The sequence below is a fragment of the Pipistrellus hanaki genome (assembly GCF_964339955.1).
Source record: "Pipistrellus hanaki genome assembly, chromosome: 11".
Taxonomy (NCBI): domain Eukaryota; kingdom Metazoa; phylum Chordata; class Mammalia; order Chiroptera; family Vespertilionidae; genus Pipistrellus; species Pipistrellus hanaki.
The window spans coordinates 15,073,998-15,092,502 of NC_140513.1; the positions used below are offsets into that span (position 1 = coordinate 15,073,998).

At 41.4% G+C, this 18,505-nt stretch overlaps 1 protein-coding gene across 1 annotated transcript; it reads left to right on the forward strand.

Moving 5' to 3' along the window:
* Positions 1 to 1,416: 1,416 nt before the first annotated feature.
* On the forward strand, positions 1,417 to 5,016 carry LOC311630366 (lipocalin Can f 6.0101-like; the record flags this gene model as incomplete). Its single annotated transcript, XM_084899280.1, has 6 exons — positions 1,417 to 1,512; positions 1,867 to 2,003; positions 3,259 to 3,332; positions 4,257 to 4,367; positions 4,688 to 4,789; positions 4,967 to 5,016. 6 exons carry the CDS (start codon positions 1,417 to 1,419, stop codon positions 5,014 to 5,016), a joined length of 570 nt encoding a protein of 189 aa, XP_084755406.1.
* Positions 5,017 to 18,505: the final 13,489 nt, after the last annotated feature.

Here is an 18,505-nt window from a genome sequence, read left to right on the forward strand (position 1 = left end):
CAAACCCACTGAAGCATGTGGAGCCCTTCACTCCACAGCTCGCAGGAGCCCAAATCACAACATTCCTCTCACCAAGAATCCCCTTCCCACATGCTTTCCACATCTCCATACCTGCCAGACCTTTAAGACTTCTCCCAAAACCCACTTTACCAAGAATAATTTTCTGATTCCACCAGCCCATTAGTTTGAGGGTTCTACATACACCATCCCATTGAATTCCCATAACAATCTATTGACAGGTACAATTATCCTCATCAAGAGGACACTAGGGCTCAGAGATGTTAAATTTGTCCTCATGGCTTCCAAATGACAGCAATAGGAATGAAACCTGGTACATGACTCCAAAGCCTATGTTCTTAAGCATTTTCTCCATAATGTCACCTCCCCAGCATCATCCCTTTTTCTGACCCATGCTGGTCTGGACTTGGTCTCGCACTGTTGGATTAGTTCATATGCTTGTAGAATGAAATTTTTCTTGAGCATATAAAGCATTTCCCCACCTTCATTTAAAGTTGTTTGAAGAAAGGATGCCATCTTGTACTTCTCCGTTTCTCTTATGGGATCAGCTATATGGAGTGATTAAACATTTGTTCATTCATCATGGTTGAATTCAGACAATAAGGAAAAGGAATTAAAATGTGCTCAGTACAGACACCATACTTTCAAGACATGATTTTATCCAATCCCATTCTAATCTGGAATGCTTTGTGATGGTCCTATCATCTTTATTTAGTTAGTTTTAAATATATTTTTTTATTGATTTCAGAGAGGAAGGAAGAGGGAGAGAGGGATAGAAACATCAATGATGAAAGAGAACCATTGATTGGCTGCCTCCTGCACGCCCCCTACTGGGGTCAAGCCAGCAACCTGGACAGGTACCTGTGACTGGAATCAAGCCCAGGCCCGTCAGTCCACAGCTCGAGTGGTCTTATCATCTTTAGTAGTGATAGTTTCTTTGCTTCTGAGGCTAGTTAAAATGGTGTAACTCACCGTGTGAGTGGTGGAACATGGATTATCCACACATTCTATTTCCCAGTTCTACTGCATGTCTGACACACATAATTGGCTTTCTGATTTCACAGTTAACTTGGGTTTCAAAAGGCAGCCTTTTAACTTGGGTTTCAAAAGGCAGTCCATCATTTAAAAAAAAAAATTTTAGTGTTCCTTTTGGTCACTAAGTAGATCTAATAGAGATGAGATTGACAGAAACAATCTTGGCTTCACATCAATGAATACAGACCATTCCTGGAGTGGGAGGAGAAAAGGTGTTGCCTCATGGACAAAAAACAAAACAAAAAACACTCCAAAACTGAACCCAGAATGAATATAATGACAGAGGATCTGGGAAGTGGAGGCTCCATCAGGGAAAGACTTATTCCAAGTGCCTGTAGCTGATTGAGTGTCGTCTCTCCCAAGATGAAACTTCTGCTGATGTGTCTGGGGCTGACTCTGGTCTGTGCCCATCATGAGGGAAACCATGATGTTGTGACAAGCAACTTCGATATGTCAAAGGTAGAGTTGGGGGACCATAGGGTCTTCTGATTTTGGGGTTGGTTTGGGGGATTCTGAAGCAAGATGGCCCTACTGGAGGGTAAGAGGTTTTTGACATATTGGACAAAGGGGGTGGTTTCTGACCTTGGACAAAAAGTAGTCATAGATGTGGAAAGATGATAACACTTAGGGACCTCCATTCTCATTGGAGGTCAGTGAAAGGAGCTTTTCATGTGAAGTCAATTGACCTGGGTTCTAATTCCACCTCCATTTCACCACTATGAGTCCCGGCCCGCAGGCCAGAGTTCAAGGATACAGATGTTTATGTGGTATCCCCACTCTACTTTTCTTACCCATTTTAATGGTTTTTTGAAGATTTCAGGGAAGTGGTATTCCATTCTCTTGGCCTCAGACATGAAGGAAATTATAGAAGAAAATGGTAGCATGAGAATTTTTGTGGAATCCATTCAAGTCTTGGACAACTCTTCCTTGTCATTTAAATATCATAAGAAGTAAGTATGGCTTATTTTTACTTGGGAAAAAAACCCAGAAGCCTAACTGTTGTCTTGGATCTCTACACACACACACACACACACACACACACACACACACACAGGATTGGGAGTCAACAGCCTAGCTATCTCTTGAAATGATCTCTTACTAGTTGTGTGACCCATTAATTTTATATCTTTCCACCCCAATTTTCCTTGGGTATAAGAAGATGAGAATAATTCTTTCTCATGGATTTCTTTTTTTGTGAAATAATGTTTTTTGAGCACTTATCTGAGAAGCTGGCACATCTGAGAACCCAAATGATTATCTAGGCAAGTAGCTAGCTTTATATATAAAACCTTAATATGCAAATAGACTGAACAGCAGAACAACCAAACAACCATTCAATATGATGTGCACTGACCATCAGGGGGTGGAATGGAAATTGGCAAGTGTCAGCAGCACATGACAGAGCACAGAATATGGCGGGCTCTGGCTGTGGCAGGATGTTGGAATAGGTGAGCAGGGGTGCCAGTCCAAGGTGGGGCGCCGGTCACTGTCATTGGGGCAAGCCTCTGGTGGTTACTGAAAATTCCTTGTTCTCTCACGCCACAGTCCTGCCTGATACTTGCACCTGCTGCGGGTGCCAGCCCCGCTTGCACTCACTGATGGTACCGGAACCAATGCTCACACCCGCTGCCAGTGCCCAGCGCCGGCCTGATCGCTTGGTGTAGACAACGGGTGCAAGCGATGGCTGCCAGCCCTGATCACCCGTGAGGGCTTATCCACTTCCCCCTGCTCCTGAGGGGTGAGGGGAGCAGCAGCAGCCACTAGCACCCGCTGACAAAGCTGGCCCCCCTTGCACCCGCTGTTGGCATGGCCCAAATTGCTCTGTGCCGTTAGTGGGTGTGAGCGGGGCTGGCTGGAGTGGGGCTGTTGGCAGAGAGGGGACTGGGGGCTATCTCGGGAGGGGCTGGGCAGGGACTCGGAGGATAGACTGAGACCCAACCCTGTGCCTACCACAGCCTCACGTCCCACAGTTCCTTTCAAGGTACAGGAATTCATGATGGGCCCCTAGTGATAATAATAATAGTATGAAGTGGTGGTAGAGTAATAGTGACATCAGTAGTAGTAAATAAAGTAAATAAAAGCCGTTTCAAATTTGTACTAAAATGTTCTACAGTTAATTGTAATCAGACACTCAAGTCACAGGTGGAATGTGAGGGAGCCAGACCCATCAATATCTCTTGGATATCAGATCATTCTGTTTTACAGGGTCAATGGAGAGTGTATTGAAATTTCTCTCATTACTGACAAAACAGAAGAGAAGGGTGTATATAGTGTTAAATGTAAGTATATATTAAGTGTTTGTAAATTCTACTTTTAATTGCAAGAAATTTACTAAATCCCAATATCATTCACATCTTGATTAATTCTTAATTGATGCTTATTTAGGTAATGTAAATGGGGCCACTAAATAGCCAATATCCTCAATTTGGAAGAACCTGGTGTGTAAAAGCCAAAATACGGTACATAATATCACCAGAAAAAGGTGTCAATTTGGTCACATGCACCACCTATATATAACAAAAGAAAATAGGCCCACACAAAAAATAAATTTTTCTGATAGCTTTTCATTCTCTGCCCAATTGATTTTTGGTGGCCACTAACAGCAAATTGCTCGCACACAGTGCTGCGTATATAATGCCAATGGGTTTATAGACAGAGAGACATAGTTGGGAGAGATGGCCGAGGGAGCTAGTTGGAAGAGATGGCCTATGGCCTATGGTCGAGATAGCAAACTCATTAGTCAACAGAGCCAAATATCAACAGTACAACGATTGAAATTTCTTTTGAGAGCCAAATTTTTAAAACTTAAACTATATAGGTAGGTACATTGTTATTAACTTAATGAGGGTACTCTTAAGCTGGCCTTTGCTAAAAACTCAAAAGGCCAAAGAGCCGCATGTGGCTCAAGAGCCGCAGTTTGCCAACCACTGGCCTAGGGAACTACATGAGCTTAATAGAAGGTAAGTTGCAGCTATGGCTGAATTTTTTACCACTAGCAATCAATGTACTACTGCTTCTCAGTTCCATACTTAGAAGTCACCAGATGAAGCCTAGGAAGATGCAAATGGAAAACATTAGCTTTTACTCTTTATCTCTTCCAGGGTATGCACCTGAATTTGCTCTGTGAAAGAGAATAGGTAAAGAATTTCACTTGCTTCCTATGCACTACAGAAGTTCTGAGTTGTGTTCTTTTCCCCCCGCAGATGATGGATACAATACATTTCACATCATTGAAGCCGTCTATAGTGACTATCTTATTTTTTATGTCAATAATGTCAACAATGAGGAAGAAACTCAAGTGATGGAGCTCTATGGTAGAATATTTTTATGTGGATATTCATGTTAGAGGACGCTGGAGGCAAAAATGATTCTTCTAATCTTATTCTGGGCTGTCTCTCCTCCTCTGAAGAGAGGGGCTCATCTTGGGTAATCCCTCAGGCTCAGTGATGGAAAGATGATTAAATCTTTCATCATGCCAGAAGGATATCCTAAAAATGTCAAATTCAAGATAGGAGATAGTCCATCCCTAACTTCTGCCTAAGCACCAATTGGTGCCAATTATCTGTCCCCACTGCCCCAAGAGTCTCAATGACCAAGACACAAGACACAGCAGTTATTGTCACTTTTCCCACAGCCCGGAAACCAGATGTGAGCCCAAAACTCAAGGAAAGGTTTAGAAAACTTTGCAAAAAAAATGGAATTCCTAAGGAAAACATACTGGACTTGACCAAAGTCGGTAAGTTTAGCAATCTCTAGTTTTCTCCTTTTACATTCCCATATTCCTGGATGGAGAAATGCAAGTAAAGGTAACATCTCCAACCAGTCCCCTCTGTCCTGACCTGAGAAATCATTTGACCTCCTGCTGAGAAATAAATGGGTTGGTGCTTGACTATGCTCTGCTCTGTCGCTGCAGATCGCTGTTTCCAGGCCCGAGGGAGCCAGGATGCCCAGGCCTCCAGGTAAGTGATGTCTGATGGAGAGGGGGTGGCCCAGAGACCACTGCCTTCCAACACCATTAGGGGTTTGTGAACAAAGATTACAATGAAAATAATTGGGCAAGGAAGTTTGTGGGATGAGCTTGAAATTTGGAGTTGAGGGTGTTGGGTCCCCTGAGCTGGAGAGCAAATGACCTATGCAATTAAAAGACATACAGTAACGTGTTCCATACAGAGTTACTGTGTGGATATCCTGCTGGTGAAAAGTAAAGTCCTAAAAATCATTAAGTTTTGGAATTTGAAATAGGAAAAGAATACTAGGGTGTGAGCATGAAACCCAAATACATTTTGGTAATACTGTCTCTCTTTGATCTCTGAACATCCTTAGCCTCTAATCTGGAAACAGACCTGTCTGACCTTCTAGTTGTCTTTCATCTGAAAAATCGGCTCTGATTTTCCTCATCTGTTTCCTACCTTAGCTTTATTTTGCCTCGATTTGCCCCAATCTAGAATTCTCTTTCTCAAGGAACTACTGAGAGACAATTGCTGCTGAGGCTGATATTGGCTCACCATGTTTCAGGACATGCCTCCACATTCCAGCTTCCCTACATTATTTAGATAATATGTGGGAATGTATTAGCAACTATGGCCTGCATAAAGTCAGCATTTAATACAAGGTAGCTATGGTTTTGGCCATTCTTCCTCAATTTATCAAAAATTCCTCAAAACATTTAATGCTGAGAATGGCAGAAACCAGCCTAGAGTCCTTCATTGATGTGGATGAACCATTGATTCAATGACCTCCTTCCCTTATTTCAGCAAGTAACATAGGTTATAGTGCAGGTAGAATGATATCTCTTTATTCACCATTTTTCTCTGTAATAAAAATTCTCTTTGTCTTCAATTCAACTAAGGAAGTGCTTAATGAATTTCTATGTTCTCTCTCATCTGCTTGATTAGTGCTGAGTGAATGCTTCCTCACCTGGGCTCCAGGATCTTCATTCCATGGTTCCCGTGTCAGCCTGTGACAAAGTCTGCAACCTGATCTCCATCACTAACATCCAAGAAGGAATTATCTCTGAATCTTCTCTAATTGTCTAGACAGACTCAACAATTCTCGAACAATCAAAGGTTTCCTCCAAATTTCTGACTCTGTTTGCCATACCCAGAACTCTACCATGAATAAGACCTCCTGTAACCTGATCAATAAATGATTAGTCTTGCAGTCATGTGATTGTCTTTGTGTGTGAGAGACATGGGGCTGATGGCAAGGGAATGAGGGAATGTCCTTGACTTTGTACCCAGAATGGTCCTCTAGCTTCTCAGAATCTTCTTGAATTTCAGGATTTCCCTCCTTAGTAGTCTCTGTTCCTGTAATGCTGCTCCCCCTTTGTTTGGCCTAATTCTTAGTGAATAAAGCAAATTATGAGACTTGCCTCACAATATTCTCCGATCTTAGAATTCTTTTTCTCAAGGGAGTACTGAGAGACAGTTGCTGCTGAGGCTGATCCCGGTTCGCCATGTTTCAGGACATACCTCCACACACCAGTTTCCCTACACCATCCATTCTATGACACAGAGCATCATCTTTTCTTGCTCTCAGAAAACCTCCTCCAAGCAGCACTGTTATCTGCTGTGAGCATGGTATAAGTGAGATGCCAAGAAATGTGAGCAATAGAGATCTTTAACCATCAGTGCTTGGTACAGTCAAGAATCACTAAGGAGTCTAAAGGGCTTTAACCTCTTTTGAGGGGGGATCTTCTGGGCTTTGAAGAAAGAAAAGTTATAATCCTTTCCTTACGTACGATGATAAAAACCTGTCAAAGTTGCATGTGGGTGCTGGAACAGAGCAACATGGCTAGGTGCTTGTCATGCAGAAGAATGACTCAGTCATTATGAACATAAGCTTAAGGACAGAAGGCTTTCAAAGGATGTGACACTCCACATATCTTACTCTGCCTTCATGTCAGAAGGAAAAGTAAGGTTCAGGCTTATTTCTCCAGAATTATGCAGTTGGCTTGTTTGCTGACATATGCAGAAGGCCATGAAGAAAGCCAACCAGTCATTCCAGAACCTGTCATTTTCAAATGTTATTTAAAGGACAGAATAGCTAATGCCCAGAGGGCATGACCTAGCAGATTCTTGGAAATGTTTGGAACATTAACAACCATAACAATCAATGCAAGGAGGGCCACTTTGATGGTGGGAGATGGCTGGCTAGTGTCAGATGTCAGGAAACTACAGCCAAGAGGGAGGCACACAAGTAAGTTTAAGCTGCTCCTGGATCAAGATGGCAGCTTAAACTTACTCTGAAACCTACCCCTTAATTCCAAACATTTCCTGTAAATGAGACATGAAATGTTAAGAACACTCAAAAGCAAGGAGTGGCCCTAGCTGGTTTGGCCCACTGAGTGAAGCGTCCCAGGTTTGATTCCGGTCAAGGGCACATACCTGGTTGCAGGTTTGATACCCTGCCTTGGTCAGAATATATTTGGGAGGCAACCAATCGATGTTTCTCTCTCTCTGTATCTCCCCTTCCCTTCCACTTTCTCTAAAAATCAATGGAAAAATATCCTCAGGTGAGGATCAACAACAAAAAAGCAAGGAGCGAAGACATCTATAAATCAGAAACAGAACAGAGTGGTTATTTTCAAAAGAAAAAAAGATAAAAGTTATGGCGGAATCAGCCGTCAATGGGAGCTACACTACTGCTCTATGGGGCACTTTGCTCAGGGACTGGAGGCCAAAGTAACAGGCAAGTCCTAATGGGGGATTTTCCACCATGACATGTAAAGGCTAAGTTGTTTTTTCATTAGTCCCTACTCTTATCACACTGTCCATCAACACAATCTTAGGATCTGAAAACAAATGAAGTTGGGTCAAGAATGGGAAACTAGCGTATTGCAAAGAGCACCACAGAAAAAATGGCCCCAATGCAGACAGGTGTGAATTGGAATTATTCAGTAGATCATATAGGCCTCCACTTCCTTCAAGAGTTAACTCTGCCAGTGTACCGGAAATAGTGGCCTAGTGAGGACACTCTATTCTTAGCATACAGCTGGACAGGAGAAACGAGTCCTGTACTAGTTTCCTGTGTGTGCCAGAACAAATAGCCATAAAATTAGTGGCTTAAAACAGCACAAGTTTATTATACTACGGTTTTTGAGGTCCGAAGTCTGACACTTGGCTCCTAGTACCAAACCCAAATGAGCCCCATATCTGTCAATGTATTCAGATCATCTTCTATGTCCTTTCTCAAGTTTTAAAATTCTCTCCGTGGTCGTCTTCTTGTGTATTCTTGTTTGTTAATTCCTGTATACTTTTGTTACCAGAGAAATTAGGGGTCAATCTTTCCCAATGCTAGTAGGTGTGGGGTGGCTCTTGTGATATCTTCTGAAAGAGAACTTTCTGAGATTCACAGAGGAGAACGAAGGGTTTTATTGGCATGTGTTATATCCCTCAGTTGTAAAGTCCATTGCCCGTTAATTGAGTCCTGAAAAAGATGCAGCTTGGAGTTCAGCAAGGCCAAAAGCAAGGCCAGTGTCCAGAGCTTCTGTTTCATGTTTCAGCCGAGTCCAGCATCAGGTTATTTAAAGTCCATTATTGTGTGGAATCCACATTGTGTGACGTCCACAGGGCCATGTGGGGGGATGCAGGGAAGTGGGGCAACAGGAGTCCCAAGGGGTCCAAGAGCCATGAGTGGGAACTTCCCTTGTGCAGAAGTTTAAATATTCAGGTTTTTAAGTCCTTGCAGTGTCCACACCTATTATGCCCCATTACCTTTTCCCAGGTGTGATTGGCAGACAGGTAAGCACCTTTTCACCTCACTCAGACCTTCCTGGGAATATCTGTCGTCCAGCCCCTTCCCCAGTGATCAGTGGGGAACAGACTGAAAGAGTGGCATGCCTATATTATCTAGTCTTTCCTTTACTCCTTTCCTGTTAAATAATAACCATATTATTACAAGGGTATCACTTTCACCAGTTTGTTTGTCTTACTGTATAAAGTTTTTATATTTAGAATTAGCCAGCTGGACTCAGTTTAGATGATCCCAATTTAATTGACCACATCCAAAGCATAATAGTTGGGAGAGAGTCAAATATTTGCCTCTTGTCTCCATCTGGCCTGATCAGGGTGTTGACCTTGGACATATCAATGTCATAGAGCTCTTTGCAGCTTGTTTGAGCTGGTGCTTATTGGCCTTGACATGCACAATGAACACAGGTGAACTGTTGTCTTCTACCTCTTCATCAGTGGTCAGGGGAATGAATGATGGCATAGTGTTCAAGCTTGTTTCTCCTGGGGGTGCTTTTCCAAGGATATTTAGTTTGCCTTCCGGGTCACAATGTCCTTGGCCATCAAAGGTAGGTAACATACAGATCTCTTTTATGGCTGTGGACACTTTCTTTGTCTTCAAAGCCTTTGTTTTGGCTTTGGCTTTGGGAGGGGCAGGGGCTTCCTTCTTCATGTTGGGCTTCATCTTTGTGGGAAAAGGTTGTTTTTCTGATCGTTAGTTATGATCATGAGTTTTTGCTGGTATAGAGAAATATACCAATATATACCAAATAGACCAGTAACTTACTATTGATATCTGTAAGCTAATGTCTTTACAATTTTGATGACATTTTTTATAGTAATAATGAAATAGGTCCAATACTTTGTAGATTCTGTTGGTTTTATAGGTATTTTGTCATATTATTGCAAATGTTAATGTAGCTCTTCCAATACCATGCTTCTTTCTTTCTTTATGTTTATCCTCTCCTTGTAACTTTAGCCAGAACACCCTAGGGCACTTAAATATTAAAACCATGTTTTCTTTTTTCTTTTTGTTAAAAATATATTTTATTGATATTTTACAGAGAGGAAGGGAGAGAGATAGAGAGTTAGAAACATCCATCAGCTGCCTCCTGCACATGCCCCACTGGGGATGTGCTGGCAACTAAGGTACATGTCCCTGACCGGAATCAAACCCAGGACTCTTCAGTCTGCAGGCCAACGCTCTATCCAATGAGCCAAACCGGTTTCAGCTGAAACCATGTTTTCTATACTAGAAGTTGGTTTGGATCTATGGCCCTTAGGCCAAATCCTGTGCATTGCATATTTTTGTATTGTCCATGAGCCAAGACATGTGTAATCAATGTAATATTAAAAACACTATTTTCAACCCAATGATGCAAATTTCCAATCTTTTTATTTCAAAAAAGAATCAATTCCTCTCATTAATAGATTTGTATTTTCAAAGCAAATTATAATCAATTTTGAATTTCATTAAAAAATGTGGAAATATGTTTTCTCCATTATTCTATTAGTACCTACACTATATCTTTGATTTTGCCTCTTGGCCTGCAAGACCTAAAATGTGTTCTATCCTGCCCTTTAGAGAAAAAATGTGCTAGTCCCTTGTCTGTACCTGCTCCCCTGACTGCTATTGTTTATGCACTGACCCCCAAATGCACAATTTTGTCAAAACAAACCCCCAGAGTACCTTCAATAAAATGGGCATTACATTAACTAATCATGGGATCAGGAGGTATTTTTCAGTTGTCCTCTTAGTGCTCCCCTTAAATGACTTAAGCTGAATGCAGGAAACACAGGTAAATGTCAAATAAACTCCCAGAGTCAATGTCAAACCAGGACCCCCTGAGGTTATTTGGGGTTCCAAGAGCGACAGTGAAGACTCCAAATCGCCTGTCCTAGCTGAGGGGACTTTGCCACATGAGTCTCTGGTCTCAGGACAGACTTTTATTGGACCTGTCTGTTCTTGGAAGTAGGCTCATCAAGACACCAGTGGTCATTCTTAAAAGTTAGCTCTTCTGAAACATTGTTCTGTTGCTTAGAAAGCATGTATGAAAGCTCTGTTTGGTTACTAGAAGAACAGGTGATTGCTGGCTGACCCCTTGGAAAGGAAACACAGAGGCCTGGAGAGCCAGCTTGCTGGGAGAACCTGGCCCGGGCAGAAGCTGAGCGGCTGCACTGACCGCGAGGACCCGGCCGCCAGGATTCCCACCGCCACCTGCAGTTTCCCTGGTTTCTCTTAAACCTGAGTCATTATGACTCACCCCCAAATGGGAATTTGAAAAATAGAAAAACCAGATATATCACCAATTACCTATGGAAATTTCACATAAAATAAGGCAGCATATCCAGTTAGTGGAGAAAGCATAGACCTTTAGTAAGTTATCATACGTAATTAGGCTCATGAAAAAAGATAACACTAGGATAAATTGCAAACAGATATGTAAAGGGAAATCTGAGTGAATTCCTTTACATTCTGGTCTTAAGGGAAACATTCGTAATTATGATTCAAAAAATACCAATAAAATATAGTGATAAAATTGAGTATGCACACCCAGAAAACATTTGCATAACAAAAAAAAACTACATGAGAAAAATTAAGACACTAGCTGAGAGAAAAATTGTACTAACATATTACAAAGTTTTAGTGTCACCAATATTATAAAAAGCTTTGAAAATTTTAGAAGAAAAAAATCAATATGATAGGGAAAATAAACATATTAATAAAAATTAAAAAATAGGCATCACCAATAATGGGGCCACCAAAGAATAAATACAACTGGCCCTTAAATATGAGATGTCCTACCTCACTCAGGAGAGAAATGCACATTAAAATTATACTGAGATGCAAGCTATTACTCATCACATTGACAAAAATTCCAAGTCTAACAACCTGCTCTGTTGGTGATGCTGTAGGTAATCGGTCTCAGAGCTACTGCTGGTGTTCAGGGGCCTTCTTCTGCTCCACCTTTTACAACATCCATAAACAGGCAGACGCTATTTTCCTTCAAAGTTGAAACACTTTATAAGGCTCTGGGAACTGGTAGAGAGGATTTGAGAATTTTCTTTTCCCCTCTCCTTCAAATCACTGGAGGTAACATGACTTAAGCCATTTCAATTTTTAACTGAATTTTAATTTTATAAGATATTAATCACTTTCCTCTAAGACCATCGCCTGATTTATAATGTTTTCCATTGTCACATGCCTCGGTCACTTAAGAAAGTCACATGCACACACACTTTACTGTTTTTTGTCGTTGTTTTTGTAATAATAAGGCTCCAATCGTATTAAAACATAATGGGTTTCTGAGGAACACCAAAAGGAGTGGTGACTGCAATGGACTGAGCATATAAACAAGGACCATCCACAAATACAGCCCTAAATCCATTTAAATGTGGGGGTGCTTAAAAGCCTAAACCAGAATATTTGTCACCGAGAATATTTTCCAAGAGGTCCCATGGGTCACCTTACAATTGCAGAATGAAAAACATACTTTACAACAGCGACATCTGGTGGTCACCCTCTTAACCAGGTGAGTAAATTAAGCATCACCACTAATAGGGCCACCTGAGACTATGTGTCTCCTTGTGTGATGCAACGCGCAGTACACTGCATCACCTATGACAAATTGTTGCCCTAAATGCTTAACTTGAAATTAATCAAGCCCTAATCTCCAGGTTACAGGAAATTAAAGGGATATTGGAACAGGTTAGATAGCAGTATGAGAACCCAGACAAACCCAGAGATAGGACATTAAAAAACATCAACAACACATAACTGGCTTAGTCTCTTCAAAACATCAATATCATATTGTATGTCCACTGTAATTAAATTTTTTAACTCAATATCATGGCGGTAAGGGGGGGCGGGGCGTGTAGAGGCAGGAATCAATGATGTAGGAAAAAAGTGAGAGGATGGTTCTCAAGATGCTATTGATCACTGATCGGTTACTCGAAGTTTCTAGTAAAGGCTCAGTATGACTAATTAATTTCTTTTTTGTTAATCCTCACCTGAGGATATTTTTCCATTGATTTTTAGAGGGAGTGGAAGAGAGGGAAAAGACACAGAGAAAAAAAAAAAAAACATCAATGTGAGCGAGACATCAATTGGTTGCCCTTGACTAAAATTGAACCTGGGACCCTTTAATCCACAGGCTGATGCTGTATCCACTGAGCAAATCTGGCTAGGTTGTATTCACATTTTGCATGACAAAATTAGACTTTTAATGCTGTGGGTTTTCTTCCCAAGTACATTGGACTTTCCTGGTCACACCTTAAACACACTTCAATTACCACAGTACTTCAAAGACGAAACATTAAGCAGATTTCTGCCTGAAGAGTGGGAGTAGCATTGTCATAAAGCTCTTTACTGAGTATATGCAGGGTTTGAGGCTGGCCTGAACTCTTGCCCATTGTACCTTTCTCAAGAGCTCCTTCAATATGGACACAGGAGGACAGCTGGCCACAGGACACACCCTCCGCCCAGAGCTGGCAAAAGCTTCACAGTCAGGAATGGCCACTCTAAGAAACCTCAGGCACACAGCACTCTCCCTAAACTGCTGTCCGTGGACAACATGAGGACCCCCTCAGTGAGAGTCCATGCTATCTATGGCCCCGGGAAAAGATAAAGCCTGTGGCTGTAACATCGAGGGCTTCCTCCTTCTTCTCCCTCCTTTAGAGACCCACGGAAGGTTTTCTCCGACTTCTTTGGCACCTTCGACCTCAGGGACAGAAACAACCCATTAACAGGTTACTTTCTGTAAGCATTTCAGGGCTGCTTTTTTCCTCCCACACTGTTTTTTCAAGAGTGAATTGCTGTGAGGCAGTTGCCATATATTCATTATCAGAGAACAGAGAGTACGTTCAGATAGTATGAGGATGAGGCCCAGCAGAGCTCAAAAAGAACTTCAGATTCCTATTTCCTATCAGCTTCCTGATGGCCTGCTATGTGAGTTTTTGCCCAGGAGCCAATTCTGGCCTCAGAAATCACCAAAGAAATATCGGCTACATTATCCAGACCTGGGGTCACTGCCCTTTTAATTTTTAGATTCCCAACCGAGCGATAAAGATCAGCTGTTAGATCAATGCATAGCCTCCATCTCTGATTACTCTGTTAATGCACTCATTGTACCAACACTCAGGTAGCTGATGACAGAGGCCTTGGCCTGCCTGCTGATGATGGAGACCTTCACCCTTGAAATTGACTTCTATTCCCAGCTTAAACATATCTGTCACTACCACCACCACCACCACCACCACCACCACCCACAATAAAGTTTTGATTAGATATTCTCAGGTGATGCAAAATTTTGGTTCAGATGTCCATAGTCTCTCTGCAAGAATTCTTACTTCTATCCTACAAATTTAGAGTCAACTTCCATTTGCACACTTCCCTGGTGGATCAATTCTGCATTAGTGGAATTCAAATATTAGGTGGTGCCTCCTAGCCTTTAAGTTCTATAGAACACTGGCTTGACCCTCCCTTCTACAGTTTGTGGAAGTTCAAAGCTTTTTAAACACTTACTACAAATTCCCAGGGGGTATGTTCTTATGTTCAGTCAATTTCTATGCGCAGCCTCCTTGGGCTGACTTTCTTTGAATTATCACAATTCTTAAGAAATATCCTTTAACTACCAACTACTTAAAACACCCCATCTAATCATACCATCTCTCTCCATTTTTTTCTTCTCAAGCCTCTCCAAACAAATACCTTTATTGCAGCAGAGTTCGTGCTCCTGATCCTCAAATTTTTATTTAAAAAACAATTTTTTTAACAATTAAAATGTTTTTCTTCATCTCATAAAGAACTATTTTGGTTCCATTGGGTTCAATGAACAATATTAGGAAAAATAAATGCATATAAAGACTATGTATTTGTCCTGGTCAAAATGGTAACTGCCCTATCTAGTGTGCAAGAGATCAACAGAAGCAAGATCAGCTGTTAGATCAATGCATAGCCTCCATCTCTGATTACTCTGTTAATGCACTCATTGTACCAACACTCAGGTAGCTGATGACAGAGGCCTTGGCCTGCCTGCTGATGATGGAGACCTTCACCCTTGAAATTGACTTCTATTCCCAGCTTAAACATATCTGTCACTACCACCACCACCACCACCACCACCACCACCCACACATACACACACACACACACACACTCACACACACACACACACACACACACACATACTTCCTCACTGTTCCCTAGCCTCCCATGTGGGTGCCCTCCCTGGCCTACTGGCCCTGATCATCACAGAAATGATTGCTCCTCTCTTTTCCTTTATAATCAGACTCTCCTCACCCTCCTTTCCCATCTTTCTCTTCTGAAACAAGAACTTCATGTTTGATATGGAAGAATTGTTGACCCTAACTGATGTCACTAGAGAACTCCTGAACTCGGGGCTCCAGTGTATGATCTCAGTGTCCCAGTCCTCAGAGGTGGTAAGATGGTGAGAGACTGAGCCCTACTCTCTTATCGCTAAAGAAAAATTTAGGCCTCAGCTAAATAGGGCTGAGGTACAAGGATAACAAATCTGGGTGGCATAAACATGGGGTTCTGGAAAAAGAGGGACTGTGAACTAATAGGGGATTGGGAGATAAATCCCACACTGAAGGAAATGAGCCAGTATAAAACACTCTCCAATACTGGGAAAGGATGACTGATTGTTTGTCCTCTGGGCCCAAATGCTATAAAAAGTCTAGGCCTGCACACGCTGGTCTTTTACGTGACTGAGGGATAGAGCCAAGAATCTCTAATTTCAGAAATCAGTGAGAGCAGGTATCATTTTCTTGGTGAAAAGTGGTAAGTTTGAGAAAACATATGTTGTATATTTCCCAAGACATGTTCAATGGAAAGTCTTTATGTCTGAGTACTTTAAAAGGTCAGAACTGTGTAGAAAACAAGCTGTTCTCCCCTAGGGTGCCTTCTTCCCACTTAATAGCTCATGTACATCTATCTGGCCTATCTTCCCTATCTCCCTGTGACCTTCTCTAGTCCAAAGTGAGCCGAGCCCCTCCTCTCTACAGTAGGATCTAGATCCATCACTGCCCTCTCCACCCTAATTCTTCAACCGATTCCTCCCCACTGGCTCTTTCCCCTCTGCCTGAAACCCTTCCCAATAACCACACTTGAAGGCCAGGGCTGCCATGTTGCACAACTGCACAAGGCACCACTGAATCATAGTCTATGTGAATGGTGCCCTCTGGAGTTGAACGTTGTTCACTTAATAGAATGAATGAACAGTGATGGGGAGGGGGGGGATGAGCATTTCCTCTGTTCACTAGGTGGCACTCAGGCAATGTTCAACTAAGGGATTTGCCAACAGCTCAGAGATTCACTACAGCAATTTGGCAATCTCACTATTTTCTTAGCTAAAAAAACCTTTATTATATGGACCCTGGGATTATAGACTCAGATCCTAAAGGAAGCTTTGGGTTTGTGTATTCTTAACTTAAAATATCTCCAGTGGAAGGAGTATAATTCCCCCTTAAAGATCTCAGTCAGCTGGTCATGCATTCATTTAAGAAGCATTTATTGAGCACCTACTACACATCAGGCACTGTGCTCCATGCTGAGGATTCAGCTGAGGATAAAAAGAAAGGATTGGGGGAAAAAACAAAAACATGATCTCATGGACCTTTCAGGCATTCATTAAAAATTCATACAAATACCATTGAATTATAACAGTGGAAAGACCTGCAAATGAAAGGTACATGATGCTGTGGGAACATCTACTAGACCAAGACGGGAAGTTCAAGGAAGGTTTACTTGAGAACAGGATGGTTGAGTTAACATCTAAAGAGAGTAGGTGTTGATTAGATAAAATGGAAATGGAATGTCATAAGCAGAAATAAAAACATGATCTAGGGCCCTATGGGGCATTTGAAGAGATGAGTGAATGTTCAAGACCAGTGTGGCCGGACCAGAGTGAATAAGTGGGAGTTTCAAGTGAGATGAGGCTGGGGAAGTAGGGTGGGCCCGACCTGATAAGTCTTATAGGCTATAATATGAGTTGTGTTCCTATACTTGATCTTGGCTAAAAGGCCAAGAAGTGATGAACTGTGGTCCTTATTCCAAGAATAACTGGAAGTAATTAAAAGATCATAAACAGAGATATGACATGATTATATCTGTACCTTAAAAGGATCACTTTGGCTGAATAATGTATTGGAGGGGCTTTCGCAGTGTGGCAAACAAATTAGGAGATTACTGTGGTAGAGCAGGAGAGAGACACTGGTGGTTTGTACTGAGGTAGGTTTCCAAAGCTCTGGCTATTAGAAATTCCTTCCTTCTATCAAAGCAAAACTTGAGCCAGCTCTTTCTTCTGAGACCACAAAGACCAAGTCAACTCCACATCAACCTGGCAAGCCTTCAGGTAGATTAAGGAATACATTGCACCACAACCTCTTCCACTCTACTCCTCCTTGGCCTCATCACTTAATTCTCCTTGCTCCTTGTTGAAAACACAGTTCTTTTAACAGGTCCTCACATGGCCTGACTACAAATTCTCTTTGCCATCCACTTCCCATCTCAGAACAGTCTTAGCTGGCCAATAAAGACTGAAGCCCTCAATGAGCCAAAGCTTCTGGAGGTTAAGATGAACACAAAGATAGGATTGATATGCTAAACCCTGATTACAGTATGAAATCAAACAAGGAAGAGTTAAACCTACCACCAGAAGCTAGAACATTATAAATTAACATCAGACTTCTCTATCAGGCTGATAATAATAGAAATTAACATATATTGAGACTATTTTAAATATATAACATGCATGAAGTCCTTTTGTCCTCTCAACAAACCTTGAGGTAGGTCCTAATATTATTCCCATCTTACAGATGAGAAAAACAAGGTTTGAAAGATTAACGTCACACAGTCAGGAAGCATCATAACCAGGACTCAGCACTAATCTGACTTCAGGACGTGCTCTTAGCCTAAGGTGACCAGACGTCTCGCTTTTGGCGGGACAGTCCCGATTTTGAACAGTTTGTCCCTCAGCATTTTAAAAAAAGTCTCGATTTTTGGAAAGAATGCACGACAAGCTAGGGAACTGTGGAAGAATGGGAAGGGAATATACGGTTTTCGGCGGCCATGTGGCTATTTAGCCAGGATGTGAATTTTATATTATTTTTGTTCATTTTATAATGTTAAACTTTAATAATAACAAATAATTGTTGAGAACTGATTATTGAGAACTGCTTATCAAAGTTTGCATTGTAGAATTCGACCACCATTGTTTGAACTTAACGAACAATGGCATTTTTGGGATTGGCAACGACGAAAACATTTTGTAACTGTCTCTCAGACAATACACATCGAACTGCGTGCTAGTAAGCTAGTTAAACAAGTGATATCATTACAAATCAGCTATTCAGATAATTTAGGTTATTTATTTATTTATTTCATAAATACATAAATTTTCTTGAATTTAGCAGACAGTACTCATATTATTTTTATTTTATAGTGGTGACAAAAAGTCTAGCGTTGGCCTTGAAAGTGACACTTATGACTACATAATTTTTATTTATTTATTATATTTGTAAATTGTACTTATGTTGAATTTAAAAAAAATATATTACAATATTATTTTTGCATTCTATGAAAACTTTTGTTGCTCCATATAGACCAAATTTTTAATCAAGAAAACACCCCCCCCTCCCCAGCCCCCGTCAATGGTGTCCCGCTTTACCAATGTTAAAATCTGGTCACCTTATCTTAGCCA